Here is a 19,190-nt window from a genome sequence, read left to right on the forward strand (position 1 = left end):
ATGAAGGGAGTGAGTACAAGTTCAAAGTATCAAACATCATCTTGCAAATTTCGTGTAATACGCCCAGTTAAACTTCAATTATTAACTGTTAATATGATTACCATTTTATTATATAATATGCCCAAAAGAGATGTGCTACATTTTTTACTTCTAGAATCAATAACTTGAATCCATTAATCTAGACATAATCCAGTAAAGTATGTGGGAGCTCACCGACAACAATAGAGCACACAGATTGGCTAGCAAGCAGTGGAGGTAAGTGCATAGACACAAACATGTTATGCCCACCACTTTTTATTTTTTGATTCTTAGTTTATGAGAGGGAAATGTGTCTTTAAAAAATGTGTCATTATACTCATCCCGGATCTGTAACTCTATATTCACGAAATTACTAGTTTCGTTGGAGCTCTCGTTTTCATTATACCAGATTATCTCTACTTTATCGGGATATTCATCGAGATGCTTTCTGTGTGAAATTTTATTCAATAGGAGGAAGGCTGCCATGTGAAATTTCATTCAATAGCAGTATAATTAGGTTGATGGCTCGCAAAAAAAATTCATGAAACCGGACAAAATTTCCGTGCGAGTTTCCAATAATTAAGCCTAAATAGCCCTCAGATTAAGTATCCAATGCGAAGGAACATACCTTTTCGCTATCGAGTGCAGTTTGAATGTGTTTTATGAAGCTCACAATTGACAAACAAACTAAACAGCCGATATGGCATGCACTGAAGATGATGAAGATACTATGATACCGTATAACTTTTTGATATTATATCATTTGTATAAAATCTTGCATGCCAGTCGCAACAAAAAAAAAATTGTTTGATTGCATTTTCTTCAAAGTGGTTAATTTCGAAGCCATTTAAGTAATTTCCATCAAACAAATTCATCCATGATAGCTGATTTCAACAATTAAGCACCGTCAATACATTGTAAGGGGAAAAAAGTAGAATCTGTAAATGTCTGTTTGTCAGCAAACACTATTTGTCTTGTCCAGAGTATTCTTTTTCCATATACTGAAAATCTTTGAAGTATTGAGCCATTCATCAAATACTGAAGCATGTTTCAAGTCCTCCTTGGGTACAGTATAGCTTCCCTTTGTCCTATCCTGTTCGGTTATCTTTTTATGAGCATAAGAATCTAGGTGCTCCAAAACCTGTTTGATATTGTTTACAAGTCTTTCTGCCAATGCTCTTGTGAAATCCTCTCTGATTACTGCTCTTAGTAAGGAGACGTTCTGAGCATCAGGTGCCATTGTATAAGCAGGAAGAATCCATCCATGTTTTTGTAGCTCCTCTGCAACTTTGTACTCATCATATTTGGTCTTGTCTTTCAATGAAAATGCAACAAGAGGAACCCCTATATCTTTGGAAATGATTTTGAATTTGCCTGTCTCAAAGAGTTTTGAAACAAGGAAATCTGCATTTGTGCGACAGTTATTGATTATGTCTTTATATCCCTGCAGTACAACCGTTCGCATTTAGTTTGGCGTAGGGTGGCAAACCAATGCTCTCGTTATTAGGACTTCATAATTTATCTGAAATCCAAGTCGAATAAGTTGGTAATATTGTGCAATTATATGACTGGCCCCTGCATAAAACATATCAAAAGATTCAAAAGATCAACAAAATTTGTGGTAGACACTGAAAGAATCCCATTTCATTTAAATTCTCTGTAAGAAACGTCAGTTAGTAGAAGAGATCAAACAATTGAATTCTATGCTCCAGGATATTCTTTAGGTTTTGATTTGCATCGTATCCTTTTTTGTGTTTTATTCTAAAGTAGCTACTGCCAGATACTATTTGTATTAGTATGCATGCAATGCACCTACAGGCGATTGCCTAAAGATCACATGAATTTCTTTTTCTATGTGCACAAGGTACGACCATGGATCCTTTAACCATGCATTATCATCTCAATCTTTTAAGTTGCAATGTAAGGAGTGTTATGCAATAAAGGGCATAACATTTCTGTATCCCATTAATGTGAAGTAGGTAATAACAGGCACAACTGTATCCCTGTATGAGCGTAGCATCAATAGTTTAGTAGCTAATTACATGCACAAGGAAGAACAAGCGATACTTGAAAACTTAAAAGCTCTATTGTATTTCCTTAAAGCAAGTGCAACCTAGTTGTGCCTTCCTATATCCATATGAATGGCATGAGAGATTGACAGAGAAAAATAAAATTTGTGTGAGAGCTTCCTAGAATTAAGTCTTTAATGTCCCCCACATACGGCATCTGATTCCAATGGACACAAGTCTGCGCGATCAGGTGCACAGCTTCCAGGTGCTTTATGAAGCTTAAAAATGAAGAAACAAACAAAACAGTTAATGACATGCACTGAAGATTGTGAACATGTAATAATTTCATATTACCTTTTGAAAAGTTGAGAGTGAATGTAGGCTGATCAGCTCCGAGATAATTAATGTGAAATACAAGTTCCTCTGGCAAGTCCCTGTTACTGCGCCAGATTTGCCAGCCGATGCCAGGATAAACAAGTCCATATTTGTGCCCACTAACATTGATGCTTCTCACCAAGGGGAGTCGAAAGTCCCATATCAGATCAGGATAGATGAAGGGTGCAACGAACCCTCCACTTGCAGCATCTACATGAATGGCAGTGTCCCACCTATAATTCAAATTCAAAGAGATAGTGTCAAAACTTAAAAATCTAGTACTTTAGTTATTGTTTCTTTAAACTCTCTCGTAATGCTCTCAGCAATAAGGAGTCTTACTGGCATATGAAAAGAATGAGCTTAGAATTTATTTGCATCTCGCTTACCCTGTTTCTTTATTCTTGTCAAGAAGAAGATCGTTTAACAATTTGACATCTTCAAATTCACCATTATATGTAGAACCTAATATGGCACATACACATATGGTATTCTCATCCACCAAATCAACTGCCATGTAAGGGTCCATGACATAGAAGTTCTCCTTCAATTTCACAGCTTTAATATCTACTTCAAAATACTTTCCAAACTTCTCCCAACAGACCTAAAGAAATAAAATATGGGAACATTGTTATTAAAAGGGGTAAATTTGCAGCTTGCCATGATATTTCTTAAAAGCATATTGATATCAAATGCCAGAAAGTACAAACAAATACTAACTGAAGAAGGACTACAAGACTCTACAAGGGGAGCAAGCAAAAATTTCATATCTATTGTATACTAGTAGCGCAAAACAATGATTAGAACTCTTGATGAATTACTTGTAACTTAAATTTGAGCTGCTAATTCTGAAGGTTATACATGCTGAGATCAGATGACTATTAACATCGTTTATGCCAAAATGGTGGACCTATCAAAGGCATATTTAATTCTATTTAAAGTTGTTTTTAGGATATCTAGTTTTAAAATAAATTGTACAGGTTTTGTTTGTTCATTTTGGAGGTTTATTTATTACATCAACTCAAAAGAAAAAATTCATTTCATTGTTCCAAGTAGATAATTTTGAGTTTTGTTTTTTGGTGATGTCATAGGTTGCATTTGGCTTCCAGTTTTCTTGTAAAGTGAATTTCACTTTTCTTCTTAAATTTGCAATCTCTTCTATATTTTGGAAGGTGTCTTAGGGTGGTGCTATCTATGTATTTCACTGTAAAGTAAAGTTCATGTTTCAAATTTTTTATATTTGGGGTTCTATCTTAGAGTTCCCTTGTAAAATGAATTTGATATCATTTGTTTTTTCTAGATAAGCAAGGTTTTGAAAGGACCCTGAATCCTTATACAGGAAGACAGGAGAGGAGCCAAGCGTGACAGCACAAAAACATCTCAAAAAATAGGAGTAAAACCAATGAAAAACAGCAGACCACCTGACTACACAATGGAACAGCTAACAAGACCACAACAACAAAAGCTACAAAACTGAAATTGAGGAGGTTTAAAGATGCAGTTTAGGGATTTTTGATTGGCAGCCTCCCTGTTTTCCATGTTCTGTACATGTGAATCTTCTAGACATCTTTGCTTGTACGATTCTTTGGCATATTCACAGCTTCAGGAGGAAGATAAATATCCCTTATATTCACCATCTGATTAGTCTCTCCATGAGTAGAAGGCTGCTTGAAACTGGTCTCCTTGTTTTCCTTGCTCTACTGATCCAAATCCCCCAAACATATTTTCTTGTAATCGTTTTGAATAATCTCAGCTGCAGCTTTAGGAGGAGAAAAACCCCTTCTATCCACTATTTGATTAACCTTTCTAGGAGAAGAGGAAAACAAATTAGAGAAATCTTTCTCCAAATAAACTGGGCATTCCTATTTTTCATGCAGACTTTGTGAGAATGACCCACTTGTCTTAGGTCATTCACCTAATAGAAGGAAGGGTAAGTTGAGATGGAAGCATCACATTCTTTGCTACAAGCAAACAAATTCTCAGTTGCAAAAACCATTTCTTGAACTTAGTGATAGGGTCAATAGTAAAAAATCGTCCCACAGAGTTGGCAACAGACATAAATCTTTTCATGCCAATTTCAAGAGGCAAACCTGGTAAATGAACCCATACTGGGAAGAAGAAATTGGTTCGAGGCTTAAAATCAGGTGTCCCCTTTACAAAACAAAAGTCGTTTGGGCCCAAGAACCAAGGTCCCTCACTAAGGATCCTTTAATCAATCCTCGATATAATAATCTTAACATGTCCTCATAGCTTCCAAAAATGGGTACTCTTCTGATACTATCAATATGAGGAGTACCACCACAAAACCTACCTACTCCAATCTACTTCTGGCAATGAATCAGAATATGCACTTCAAGAAAGCATGTTTTCCTCATCAAGCAACTTCCCAAAAAGAGAACAATCTCTCAGAGAATGCAAAGGATGCACATCCATCTTCATATTAGAAGCTTGAGAAGGAACAAATCTCTCACTGTGAACAACACCATCATAACAACCAGCTTCAAAAGCCATTTGGGGATCAAGAACAAAGAGGAATTCCTTGCAAGAACCAAATGAGACCCAATGGGAAGTAGAGACTTCAGAGGAGATGACATCCATCTCATCTCCATCCTTTGCAATTGTACAAGGGCCAACATAATCATCACTAATGGCAGCAAGGGCTCCATCCCCATGAACAAGACCACTAACCTAAGTTACTGATGCACTCCCTAGAGGCCTAGATGTGAAAGCAGATGCATTGGGAGGAAGATGTGGAGACAAATATCCAAGAAGCATATCCCAAGGTTGTGGATGTGTTCCAACGCATCCACAGCCTTGGGATGTGCTTCCTAGGTGCATCCATGTGCATCTGAAAGCCTGGAGGCACAAAAAATCAATATGACATCAAAAAGAAAAAACCACAACTTGTTGCACAATTTTTTATGAGATAATGGCTGATGTTGTAGCCATATCCAAGAAAAAGAATTTTAGCCTACAACCCTCAGTATCACACAGTCCCATCATCTTTCCCAAGTTACATTCACTCTTACTTATTCAAGCTAATTAGCATACATAGTAGCAATATCCCTATCCAAGAAACATCTTCATCTTGAAATTTATTTTGTTATCTTGGAGAAGCAGCATATTTGCAAGCTTTCACACTGCAACCAATCTTACTTCAGGCAAGATTGATCAATTGATTGGGTGTCATATATAAATGCTTACAGTTGAACAAAACATGTATTTCCTATAACCAAAGATTCAACCAATGATCTACAAAATCAATTTACTTCGAAATTATGAAAATTTGAGGGTTCGTTATTTTAACAGTTAGATTTGATTCCTGTTGAATGTCTACTTCTGTTGGTTGTCGAGATATATCTTGAGCTAGTTGATTTTTAACATGGGAAGGTAATCCATATCTAAAAATTGGCAGAAAATTTGATTTTTCAACATACTCATACCATTTGATAACCAACATTATATGTTAAATGCTTTCATATGTATAAGATGTTTATCAATGAAGAAGTATCATACTATCAAATGATTTAATTTTGTATATTTCTTACATTTCTAGGCATATATATATACATGCATCCAACTGTTAGAAGATTATAACTGTGATAAAAGTCTTTATCTCTGGTTTTATGAAATAAAAATATGACCATTATGGTCATCTTCAGCTGAAGAAGTTATATATGATAATATTTGAAATAATATTATATGTAGAGACCTGTGTCATGTGAAGAGGCATGTGCTTGGAAATATGAAGAGATTTTTTTTGGAAATTAAAGAGACCTTCCGTTGTGATGTGAAGAGTCTCTCAATTCTATATATGTGTGATTACTTTCTGTGTGTATATAACAATTTTTATCAAGTGAAAGCATTATACTCAAACATTTTATTATCTAAATTGCCAGTTCAAATTCGGGTACGGATTTGTTCGAGATTTGTTCAAATCATTTTGGGGTTGGGTTCGTCAATATATATATATATATATATATATATATATATATATCTGCAAATAATATGTTCATAGACCACAATGCTAATATTAAAGCAACATAGCAAAATATGCCACCATAACAATGTTTTAGTTCAAAAACAATAATATCAACATTATCACAATCAAATATCATCAAAAACTATCAAGCAAATCATCAACATTCTGCTGTTGCAAATTAGAAGCACAAAAATTAATGTTATAGGACTATTTAAGGCCAAGGATATGATTGTTGCCATATTATAAGTTTTACACATTAATTATCATACTGGATGATTCAAGAGCAACTTTGGATCATAATGGATGAAGCCAATAAAGAAGGCTTTGGATCCAGAATGGACCACAGCAAAGATCTCTTTAGATTTTGTTCAATTGATAGTTAGAATCTCTTTAGATTTTGTTCAATTGATAGTTTTATATACACGTTAGCCTATATGCACGAATTATGGTGTATTATACACATTCCATTATAGATGTGTGGCACTTTTATACATTTTGATTCTTTTCAAGTAGCATTTAATTCAAATTAAATATGATTTGTAATTTGAGTCAAATCATGTGCTTGAGTCTAATTCTGAGTTTAATTTTCCATTAAAAACTTTTTGAAATAGTAAAATGTTTTTCTGAGCCTAATTTATTCTGTTTGGGTTCCTATGCTGGATCCATAGTTGCCCAAAAGTTATTTGAATTCTGCCAGGATTCGTCTAAGAGAATTCCCAGTAAAATTTGGTCTCTATGGCTGACTTTTGACAGAGTTTGACAAGAACCAACCTTTTGAGAGAATTGAACCAGGAATTCCCAAGTCTAGGAGAGAATCTGGTAACTCCGTTCATTATCAATAAAAGAGATTTTTGTGGTGTGGCTAGGTTTTTCCTTTCAAGTGGAAGGGTTTTCCAGGATAAGCTCTTGCGTCCTTTGTGGGCAAAAAATTAACATGGTATCAAAGTCAGGATAATCTCTTGCATCCTTTGTGCAATTTTATTCTAGTTTTTCTTATTGTTGTTTATCATTTATTTTTGGGCAAAACATTAACATGGTATCAAAGTCAGGTTTTGATAACAACAATTAAGAAATGTCAGAGATCAATCTCTAAGTGTTGGAGTTTGTAGCGTCAAAATTTGACTTCAGTATTGATGTTGGCTTTCTTATCTGGTTGTTGCTGATAAAAAGATACCAAGTTTCTTTCAGGTCTATGTGTTTCTCCTCTTCAACCTTAGAGTTCTGCCAGGGTCATGCAATAACTTCTGAAGAGGCTTCAATTTTGTTAGTGATGGCTTATTTAATAAGGCTTTGCTCCTTTTGCATTGATTGCTTCTTTGGTTTGTTCATACTACAGAGCAATATCCAATGGATGGTTGATTGCTAAGTTTTTCTGATTATAATGGAAAAAGAGTTCTTCATTTCATTTGTATATCAGAAGAGTTGAGAAGAGCCATTTTGGTGTGCATGTGCTGTTTTGGTTTTTTCTGGCACCATTCATATTATATATTATGGTTTGTGTTCTTTATCTGACTTGATATCCTAGTAAGCAGTTCATGATCACTCATCCCTACTGGCAGTCTCTCACTGTTCGATGGATGCCTTATGGAAGTTGTCAGTTATGAAAGATCTAAAATATTTCTATGGCCAATAGACTTCTATTTTATAATATCTGCATATAGATGTGTTCAAGAAGTAGAAATATTAACACTAAAGGTCCTCTTAATGGACGTGTTGAAACACATATTCATGATGTCATTTGTATTCTATAACTGCCATCGTTTTGTCTTCATAAAAACTCTTCAATGTATTGGTGATTATTCTCTTCATATAATTTGAAGGCTATGGGTGTATTGAATTTGGTTGTTTTATTGATATAATTCTGAGTCCATTCGGGTTTCTTTGAGCGAGGTTCCTCCTCTACTAGGGATTTGAGCTGATGGAGTATCCCGCAAATTCCATCTCTTGTTATCTCTCTTTTGCCAGCTGCCATTTCTCTACCTCACCATCGAGCTTTTCCTATATTTTGTCTCTTAGTAACTGATGTCTTTTGGCATTCTCATTTTGGCATATCTTATATGAACTCTTAATAGTTCTTGGAGTTGGTTGATGGACTGGAGTTCTTTTGTTGTGTACGCATGTGCAATGGACAGAAATTTATTTGTACCATCTTTATGTCCATCTTTCTTCTTCTTATGTTCGTGTGGCTTTTCTTATCTTCGTGCTCATGTTGGTTCCTTTATTGTTTTTGGAAAGTGTTTCCAATCATTATAGATGAATTGCAATGTCACGCTGTTATTTTGTGGCTGAAGTTTCAATGATGCCCTTATTAAGATGTCAGCAGCAGAAATGAAACCAATTAATGATCTACTTTCAAACTAAATGGGCTGCTTCAGTTAAATCTTGCTCATCGGTCCAGAGGGTGTGAGGACCCTGTGCCCCTTGCAGCTACAACAGTATTGTCACCATGGAATGCCTGAAATTTTCGACAGAGGGGTATCAAGTGTGGTGAGAAGGGTCGTCGTAATTGTCAATAGGATTGCTGCCTCTAAAACTGAAGGAAATGGAATCATGGGACAGTTTAATTGCAGATATATTTGTATACAACACACTGATATCAGCCTGTGGTAAAGCACACAAATGGAATAAAGTTAATCAACCTTGGAGAAAATTGAAGCATGGAGGATGTAAAGAAAAAATGGTGACTTTTAGCCTTTTGGTTAGTACATTTGTACAGTGTGATTAGGTATTACTTGCATTAGAGGATTATCAAGCTATGGTTCAGAATGGATGGCCAGCCAATGGTTATATTTTAAAGGGCCTTAAATGTGTTTGTGCAAAAGAAGGGAAGTGAACATTAGCATTTTACTTTTTCCAAAAAATTATGGATTGAAGTCTGAAACAAACTATTGTCGTATGTAACACGTTGATCAATTGTCTTGGTAAAGGGGAGGTGTATCTTGCATTTAAAATTCATAAGCATATGCAAGTTGTAGGTCATAGTGTTGATGTTTATACTGCACAAGCTTTGCTTAATGGACTGAACAAAACAGGCCAGTTTGCAAGATCTCTAAGTTTTTTTTTGGGACATTAAGGAATTTGACAATTTTGAAATGGATGCTTTGAATTACAATATGGCATTCAGAAATCTTTGCAGTATATTTGGGAAATAAAAAGAGAGGTATCAAGCCTATAATCTTAAATAGACCGTATTTGCAGGTTCCACAACTCTGTGGTTCAAATATAATGCAATTGTTTCCTTTCATAGAGCTCACTACAAAGAGATAAGTATTTTATAATTTATCTTTTGTTGCTATATCTGTGGAAATAGTGTATTCTTTGATCTGAAAATTTCATTTTATGATAGGTTGACTCTAATTTCTTTTATTTGCAGGTTGCATCAAGATGCAATTATAAACATAAGGATGTTGCATGTTGCTTGTATTGATGATACATATCTTCATTAAGAGAGGAAGATCATACATAGGAAATGATATTTGGAGGGAGATTTTTCAGCTTCAGAGGGAGAATTACTTCTAATTCCTTGCATTCGCTAATGCTCCCTAATTGGTCAAATTGGAGTCAGCTATCCTAGTTTGGTGTTCAAAAGTTGTCCCTACTGAGAGGGAGTCTTTGTTGAGAGAGAATCTCTTCTATTCTTATTCATGCTATTACTGTATTATTCTCTGTGAAGGAGAAGTTCGAGGAGAAATCCCTTATTCCACCCTCTGCAAGTAGGCATGGTGGAAATGCATTCTTCTCTTGGAGAAGTTTGAAGTGAAAGCCCCCGTTCCATCCTCTATGAGTAGGTATGGTGGGCCACCCTCTGGAAGTAAGCATGGTGGAAAATCATTCTTCTTTGAGAGAAGTCTAAGGTAAAATCCCTTGTTCCACCCTCAGTAGGTACAGTGGAAGTAAGGTGTGTGACTCCATGACTGTTATTTAATATTCTTATGAAGCAATTATTGTAGAAGTTGAGAAAACCAACTTCACCGATCACCAAGAACACCTGCATGCAAATATCTTGCAATGAAGAGAAACCAGAAAACGAAAAAGCAGAGCTCGAAAATTCTCAACGAAGTGAGAGCAAAATGTATTCCAAGTTATGAAAAACGAAAAGTACAAAGGTTCAACCTTAAAAGTGAACAAAACCCTAAAGGAAAAAAACACTAGGTTTGCGCATTATAATTAATATAAAATATTAATTATATGCACCTAAGAGTAAGCTTAAGTAACTAGAGTAATAAACCACTTAATTAACTAAATCAAGATGATCTAATTAATAAGCGTAACAAAATAATTACTCTAACACCCCCCCTTAAGCGAAGCTCAGGAGGAAGCTAACCTAGCAAAGCTAAGAAAGCAGGAAAATGGGTCCCAGCAACAAGGCCTGATCAGGTACCCAATACAAGGAAATCTTTATAAACCGGAGACAAAGGAGAAAACTCAATGGAAAAAACCCCTCTCCAAAAAGAGATGAAAAAATAACAGAAAGAAAATGGCTCAAGAGACTCTCTCAAAACCATAAACAACCCACCCATGAGAGAGAGATGAGACACCAAAGCCCCCCCAGAATGATGGAGCCCCTGTAGAAATGAACGAACCAATGGAACTCCAATGCGGAAGAAACAAGGGCACAGAACAAGGAAACCACTGAATGACAGGAAGGCCTAACTGATGCTCAAAGGAGTAGACATGAGGATCCTGAAAAGGAACCCCCAATGCCGGTGTGTTGACACTGTCATGAAAGAGGAGATGAACGTCCCCTGTAGAATCTGCAACAAGTGCTCTTGAAGGCTCGATGAGTGGAGCTGGAGGGTCCAGCAGAGCTGAAGAAGAAAAGGCTTCAACAGGATGTGGTGGGGTGATCTTAGGAACAATACAAAGGTTCAAGTGTCCTGACTACACCACATGATGCTCTCACAAAAGAGATGAAGTATGCTCTGATACCATGTAGAAGTTGAGAAAACCAACTTCACCGATCACCAAGAACACCTGCATGCAAATATCTTGCAATGAAGAGAAACCAGAAAGCGAAAAAGCAGAGCTCGAAAATTCTCAACGAAGTGAGAGCAAAATGTATTCCAAGTTATGAAAAACGAAAAGTACAAAGGTTCAACCTTAAAAGTGAACAAAACCCTAAAGGAAAAAAACACTAGGTTTGCGCATTATAATTAATATAAAATATTAATTATATGCACCTAAGAGTAAGCTTAAGTAACTAGAGTAATAAACCACTTAATTAACTAAATCAAGATGATCTAATTAATAAGCGTAACAAAATAATTACTCTCACAATTATGATGAAATTATGTTATGTTGAGATAACATGTGATTATTTGACTCTATGTGATATTGACATCTTTGGTTGTAAACATGTGTGCATGTCATACGAAAGATCTCTCTCTTGCTAAGGAGTGTTGAATATTCTAGCTGCAATAAAGATCTTTATCTCTGATTTTATAAAATAGAAATATAACTGTTATGGTCATCTTTCAACTGAAGAAGTTATTTTTGATAATATTATATGTAGAGACATGTGTCATGTGAAGAGGCATGTGTTTGGAAATATGAAGAGACCTGTTTTGTGGAAACTAAAGAGACCTTCAGTTGTGATGTGAAGAGTCCCTCAATTCTATATACGTGTGATTATTTTGTGTGTAAATAATGATCTGCATCAAGTGAAAGTATTGTACTCGAACATTTTATCGTCAATAAAAGAGATACTTTTTGTGGTGTGGCTGGGATTTCCCCTTTTCAAGTGGAGGGTTTTCCAAAGATAATCTCTTGTGTCCTTTGTGCAATTTTTTAAGTTTTACTTGTTGATCATTTTTTTCTGGGAAAAACATTAACACCAATCGCATCCAAAACCCCCCCAAAAAATTCCACAAACCCACATCTACATTTGTGCCCAAATTGACAACTTCCCCACTAACCATAGGCAAATTCAGCTCATCCAAAAGAGAACTTACAAGGGAAATAGACGCTACTGCGAAAAAAAATCTTTGCCCCCCCTAAAGAGTAGGAGGTCCAGAGAGGAAGCCCCTCCTCTCAACTCACCGACAAAGGGGGTATTTGAAGTAGTCTCAGATGCCATGGTAGCAAGCAAGCCTTTGCCCCATGAAATAATAGGAGATTCAAAGAGAAAATCCCTCCCCAAACTGTTGACAAACGAAGTTGGCAAAGTAGTATCTACCCCATGAATATCCACATCATTCTCTGTAATCGCTAAAATCAACAAATCCGGTCCATAACTCTCATCAAAGCTAAAATCCATCATCATTTGAAACTATGTTTTCAGCCTCCAATTGAGCTAACTTTCTGTCCTCGTCCTCAAGAGAACCCACGAGGGCATTAGATGCCACAGTAGCAAGCACACCTTTACCCCATAAATAGGGTGGATTCAAAGAGGAAACCATTCCTCAACCCCGATGATAGGGGGAGTGGCCAAAGTAGTCTCGTCAAAACCAACAGTTTTGACATATCACCACTACCAAAGCTAAATTCATAATCATATGAGACAATGTTTTTAGTCTCCAACCAAGCTAAAGTGCAAACTCCCTATAAGAAATCCAAGAATACTCTTTTCCCTCATCTTCAACATCTTCCCCATCCTCAGAGCTCCCTTGACAACCTCCATGCATAGAAAATTGGCCTTAGTTGCTACTAGCGAAGGCTTCCTTAGCTCTAGCTCTCAAATACATCAACATAGTTATTGTCATTTTCTATTAAAAAACAAACATTATTTATTTTCCAATTTTTTAAAAAGTAATACATTATTTATTTTCTAGTTTTTAATGTTATCTGAATAATTCAATAAAATTGGTGCTAAAATCCATTTTGTTGTTGTTGGGAAGGATGTATATGATGGGATTTTTTCACAAGTACACCCAGTAAAATCAAATTTTTGAGATAATTCATTAAAAATATATAAGCACTTATATTTTTATTTACCTATTAAACAAAACTAATTACTAGTGGTAAGATTGTCAAGAGAATTGTTGGCATGTTACTTTTATCATTTATTGTCATGTTGCAGGATTGGAGTTGGTTTGGTTCCAAAAACCATATTTCCATTGTTATCAAGTTTGTCTTGTAATCCTAATCTACCACATTTTCCCCTGAGCATCACAGGACTCTCAAATTGGCCATCCTTGATTGACCATCCTCTTGAGGTCCTCTACAAGCCTTTAGAACCATTTTAGCTCCCCTTTACCACAATTCTTCCATATTATGACAAATCTAATTATCATTGACCATCCTCTAGTAACCCCCCTTTAATCCTCTTACCTTCCAACCATCTCATTCTTAATTTCTTATCACATTACTTTCTTTTTTCTTGTTATCGTAGATATTTTGTTGCTCCTTAACCAATATTCTCCCTTATCAACACATGTATAATTATCATTGTCCATCCTTCCTATGACACCTTGAAGCCTTCAAAAACCATTTCATCAATCCTCTGCCACTACTCTCCCTTATCACATGTCCATCCTTGAGATCCTCCCTATAGCCCTTTAATCTCTTTTAACTTCCCAGCCATTTTATTTTTCTTTATCCCTTATCACAAACTAGACCATTTGATGCAAGAGCATCTTGCATCACAATTAAAATGGGGCATTATTTAAATTTTATTTTTTATTTTTTATTTTTAAATGTGGAGAGAGAAAGTGACAAATATTAGAGAATTTTTTTTAATGGAGAAAAAAAAAGGATTAAAGGCATTTCATTTACCAAGGTGCATAGGTGGCATTTTAAAAGTTAGTGGAAAGTTCCTTATTTCATGTATTTAATGTTTTCTGCCAAGCCAACTTGTGGCTTGAAAGTGTATTTAATGAGAGTGTTTATTTAATATCTTTTATGCTAGGCCGACTTGTAGCTTGGTTTAGTATAAGTAGAAGGTCTTGTGGAGTCTAGAGTCATTATTCATTCATCATGGGATCCAGCATGAAGTCAACTAGAGAGGAGTAGCTGAGAAGAGCGAAGTTTGTTAGTAGAGCTAGTAGCCGCGGCTTGGAAAAATAAGAAGGTTTCTTGGTGGCTTGCGAGCACAAGTTTAGATTCTTGGTGTTCCCTACCAGATTATGGATTTGGGCTAGCTAGGGTTTGGATCTAGTGAGATCTTATAGAGAGGTTGTTGTATTTTCTTATGTATTTGGTCATAATCCGGAAGCCCTTACAGCTGGGCATGTTGGATGTAAGTCTTATGATTCTATTATGAGAATTGGTATTATTTTGGATCTAAATCTTTGAGTTATATTCCGTTATGTAGTTAATTGCTAGGGGTTAGGACATCTCCTTTGGGGATTCTCTTGCCTTAATCACCTCCATTAGGGGTTCATTTAGTCCTTGCACTGCGTCAGGTGGTATCAAAGCTTAGTTTTTCTGAGCGTGTAGACAGATCACAGAAGTTGAGGTAGTTTGCACCAGGACATGCAGTGAAGATTATCAGAGCAAGGATCTAGTTGATCTTGTGGATTTTTTGTAGAAGGTTTGTGAAGATCTTGGAAGATGCCTCCGAGAAGATTGGACCCTGGATTGCAGATCTCTGTGGTGTGGTGGAGATGAGGATTTCAGAGACATTTTCTCAGTAGGAAGCTAGTTTGACCAATTGAGTTAAGGGATAGTTGAGTTTCGCAGAGGTTACTAGAGTTGGAGTTTGCCAGTCCGAAAGAGAGTGGTCTACCCGATTAAGAAGATTGTGCAGAGGAGAAGACACCTTTTTGCTAAAGAAGAGATAAAGGATGACTTCACTAAATCTGAAGAGGATATTTGTTTTCACGATCAGTTAGATGGATCTGACATGAAAATTGTAGAGCATCTATAGTGGATAATGAGATTGTTGATTGTGAGAATTCATGTATGGATGTTTCTACTAATGTAGAGTTGGATGTTACTCGTGTGGATTCACTAGTTGCTGATGTGGTTGAGGATCTACATGATATTGTAGATATGTATGTTCTTGACCTGCTTGTGGTTGACATGGCTAAGGATTTACATGTTGCTCTTATTGTGGATTTGAGCTTACATGTTGATGATTTGGTTCGGAAATTACCTTATGTTGCTGACATGGATTTCATGTTTGAGGATATTGTTGTTGGTGGTTGTGATCAGTTGCAAAGATTGTTGGTGAAGCATTATGTTCAATTTGTTCCTAGGAGTGAGCTTGCTGATTGGGTTGTTGAGATTCATTCGATTTTGGTGTTTGAGTGTATGAAGCATAGATGGTTGATTTTCAGATTTGTTCTTCTATCTGGGCTGGATTGGAAACCTTTGGTGAAGATGAAGTTGTGTGCAGCAATTTCTTTTGGCATCAAAGTATGGGACACACTTTTCTATCTACCTAGGGAGTCTAATGTAGGAGCATCTTGCATCACAAAATAAAATGGGGCATTTTTTAAATTAAAAATTAAAAATAAATTCAAAATGTGGAGAAAGAAAGTGACGAAAATTAGTAAAAAATAAAAAAATAAAAATGGAGAAAAAAGGGAAAAAGACATTTCATTTACCAAGTTGCATAGGTGGCATTTTAGAAGTTAGTGGAAATTTCCTTATTTCATGTATATAATGTTTGCTGCCAGGCCAACTTGTGGCTTGAAGGTGTATTTAATGAGAGTGTTTATTTAATGTCTTTTATGCTAGGCCGACTTGTGGCTTGATTTAGTATAAGTAGCTAGAGTCATTATTCATTCAGCATGGAGGAAAGCAACTAGAGAGGAGTAGATGAGAAGAACAAAATTTGTTAGCAGAGCTAGTAGCTGCGTCTTGGAAAACTAAGGAGGTTGTTTGGTGGCTTGCAAGCAAAAGTTTAGATTCTTCTTGGGGTTTTCTACTATTTTGTGGATCTGGGCTAGCTAGGGTTTGGATCTTGTGAGATCTTGCAGAGTGATTGTTGTATTTGCTTATGTATTTGGCCGTAACCTAGAAAGTCTTACAGCAGGGCATGTTGGATGTAAATCTTATGATTCTATTATGAGAATTGGTGTTATTTTGGATCTAAATCTTTGTGTTATATTCCGTTGTGTGGTTAATTGTTGGGGGTTAGGACATCTCCTTTGGGGATTCTCCTGCCTTAATCAACTCCATTGGGGGTTCATTCAGTCCTACACTGCATCACCATTATTCACAATCCTCCCTAAACCCCTTTAATCTTTTTATCACCCAACCCATTTTATCACACAAATCTTTTGAACCATTTTGTTGCTACTTCACTCATGCTAGAGCTTTCTGATCATCTTTAAATCTTTTTTATTCATTCAGCCATTTTGTTACTATTTTGTCCATGCTGGATCCATCTAATCATGATCAAATATAGTAGGATATATTTAAGTTTCACAAGATTGAATACTAGGATGTGAATTTCACAAAATACTTTTTAGCAAACTTACATTAGTTCTCATGATTAGCTCCTAAAGAAATTCAAGATTGCTATGATGTTCTTATGGTACCTGTCCTCATCAATGGTAATCTCACGATAATTTGAAAAAGATGCTGAAAGAACAAAAATGACACGCACTATAGATGGACTTGGCCAAGAAAGGGGCCAGTATCTCAGTTGGTGGGGCGGTATTTCAGTTGGTAGGGCACTTCAGCAGCAAATAGAACGTCCTAGCTGGTCCAAATGAGCTATGAGAGCTAGACTAGGAGCCCAATTACCAGAAGCACCAGTAGTGTGAGGGTGTTTGAAGTCGCTGGTGCTTAAAGGGGTGTTGGAAATAAGCCACACGTGCATAAAGATGGACTGGCCAGTAGCTCGGTAGAGGGGGCCCTGCAGCTCAGTTGGTGGAGAGGGGATCGAGTAATCCAAATAAGCTGGAGCTCAACAAAGAAGGCAATTCAAAGGGGATCAAGAAATACTCGCTGATGTCACCATGGAGAGAAGATTTCCCCAATCCAATTTGGTTTGAGAATTGGATAGTGTGATTTGAATTCAGATCCTAATACCAAAGTTTCATTAGTAATACAATTGTGATGCCACCATCCAGCCAAAACATCCCTAACCCTAGTAGCTCAGTGTCAGAAGTAATGCAATTGTAAGAAGCTACCCAACCAACACAAATTAGAAAAGGGAGGCCGCCAGCACAGAGCCAATGGAACAAACTAGATTGTACCTAATAAACACATAATCTGAGATAAAATTTGGTTGTCAACGGGTTTAGAAATGCTGTATGGTTTTATAAAAGCATCTACTCTCAATAAGCTTATTCTGAAATAACTATTGTTCAAAACTTGTGTACTTACATAATTTTAAATACCACCCGCTTGTTTCAGGGGATTGTAAGTACTATCCCTTATTAATAGAGTCCAAAAGTTGTAAATGAAAATAATTTCCTTTAAAACCCCATCGATTTATTTTACAAGTGGTATCCAAATACGGCATTATAGTTTTTATAGCACGATTTTTAAATTAGCATACTGCACATAATCTTAGGTTTTTGTTACCTGTACATTAGCTCCAGCCACCATGTTAGGCTTGTCGAAGGGTTTCCCCTCTGCCTTGCGCTTGTTCTGCCATTTCTTTTTAAAAGCAAGTCCAGCTAGCATTATTGCCTCTGAAGATCCTATAGTGCCAACTCCTACCGCATTCTCCCCATCCTCCTGTGGTGAGTTGAATAGCCTAGCAATTATATTAACACATCTGTCCTGTATGCAAACATCACAAGTTACCAATCTCAGATCTGTCCTGTATGCACACATCATAAATTACCAATGTCAAAGCGCTCTTTATCACTTAGGTAATCAGAGCTTCAAATTTCATATATGTAATGTTTGAACAGAGTCCAAACCTGCAGCTCAGATGTAACGGGGTACTCATCAACGTCAATAGAGTTCTTATTCAAGGACTCCAGTATGAGTTTATCACATTCAGGTTCCATCCATGTTGTCACAAAGGATGCAAGGTTTAGCCTGGGGTTTTTATCCAGCATTAATTCATCACTGATAAGTTGATACGCTGCATCATTCGGCATGGACTTTTCTGGCATTTTATACCTGCAAGCATCAACAAATGTTTTTTTTCCCCTTTCTCAGGTGGGTAAAAAATAATTGAATTCAGGAAAAACTGTGCATGTATTTATTTTTGAGCTCTTCTGTGAAGATGAAAAACAGAATAAAACCTTCAACATATACGGAACTACTGAAACAAGGTAAAACATAAAATCAAACAGCTCACAAACCTTGGCGGAGTAGACTGGACATAGCGAGACGCAAACGTTGAGTGAATTCTTTCGTCTTCATCTTCTCTGTTCTGATTGGGTAATGTGATGGAGGTAAGAGCCATTCTACGGGGCTTTGATGTTAATCCGTGGTTGTACAATACTTATTTCTGCTGCGCTGTATATGTAGAATTGCATATGCCACCACATTGTGTTTTTACTAAGCTTGAGAGATGCGCAGTAAACTGGTTACGTGGAAGACATACATAATTTCATTGAAGACGTGGCGCACTGTTATAAACCATATGACAGATGTTGATGGCAATCAATCAAAAGAGGAATGAAGGCTTGAATATCAATCTTGTCGCGTGTATGGGAAGAATGAAGAACTCTAAAATGAAGGCCAATAAATATCTTTTTAAAATAAATATTTAATTCTAATATTATTTTTTTCAAAGAAGTTTCAATTCAGAAAAAATAAAGTGTGATATACGTTGCTTAATTTTAATGCTAATAAAATATAAAATAAAATAAAATACAGTTCGTTGCTTAATATTTAAATTATAAAATTAAGATTAATAGAATGTGATTAAAATTTTATTTAATTTTTATAAATAAAAGTATGCTAAAAGAAACCATAATACGGTAAATTGAATTAAATTAATAATAAAAAGA

At 36.1% G+C, this 19,190-nt stretch overlaps 1 protein-coding gene across 1 annotated transcript; it reads right to left on the bottom strand.

The window, feature by feature from the left end:
• Nucleotides 1-810: 810 nt before the first annotated feature.
• LOC149561249 (glutamate decarboxylase-like) lies at nt 811-18,878 on the bottom strand. Its single transcript, XM_089825034.1, has 7 exons — nt 18,537-18,878; nt 18,147-18,351; nt 17,803-18,003; nt 2,789-3,003; nt 2,382-2,635; nt 1,541-1,593; nt 811-1,462 (listed from the first exon to the last, which is right to left on the bottom strand). The coding sequence occupies exons 1-7, from the start codon at nt 18,638-18,640 to the stop codon at nt 974-976; spliced, it is 1,521 nt and encodes a 506-aa protein (XP_089681160.1). The 5' UTR covers nt 18,641-18,878; the 3' UTR covers nt 811-973.
• Nucleotides 18,879-19,190: the final 312 nt, after the last annotated feature.

This window comes from Cupressus sempervirens, chromosome 4, assembly GCF_028749045.1.
Source record: "Cupressus sempervirens isolate cs-2001-9-10 chromosome 4, ASM2874904v1, whole genome shotgun sequence".
Classification (NCBI taxonomy): domain Eukaryota; kingdom Viridiplantae; phylum Streptophyta; class Pinopsida; order Cupressales; family Cupressaceae; genus Cupressus; species Cupressus sempervirens.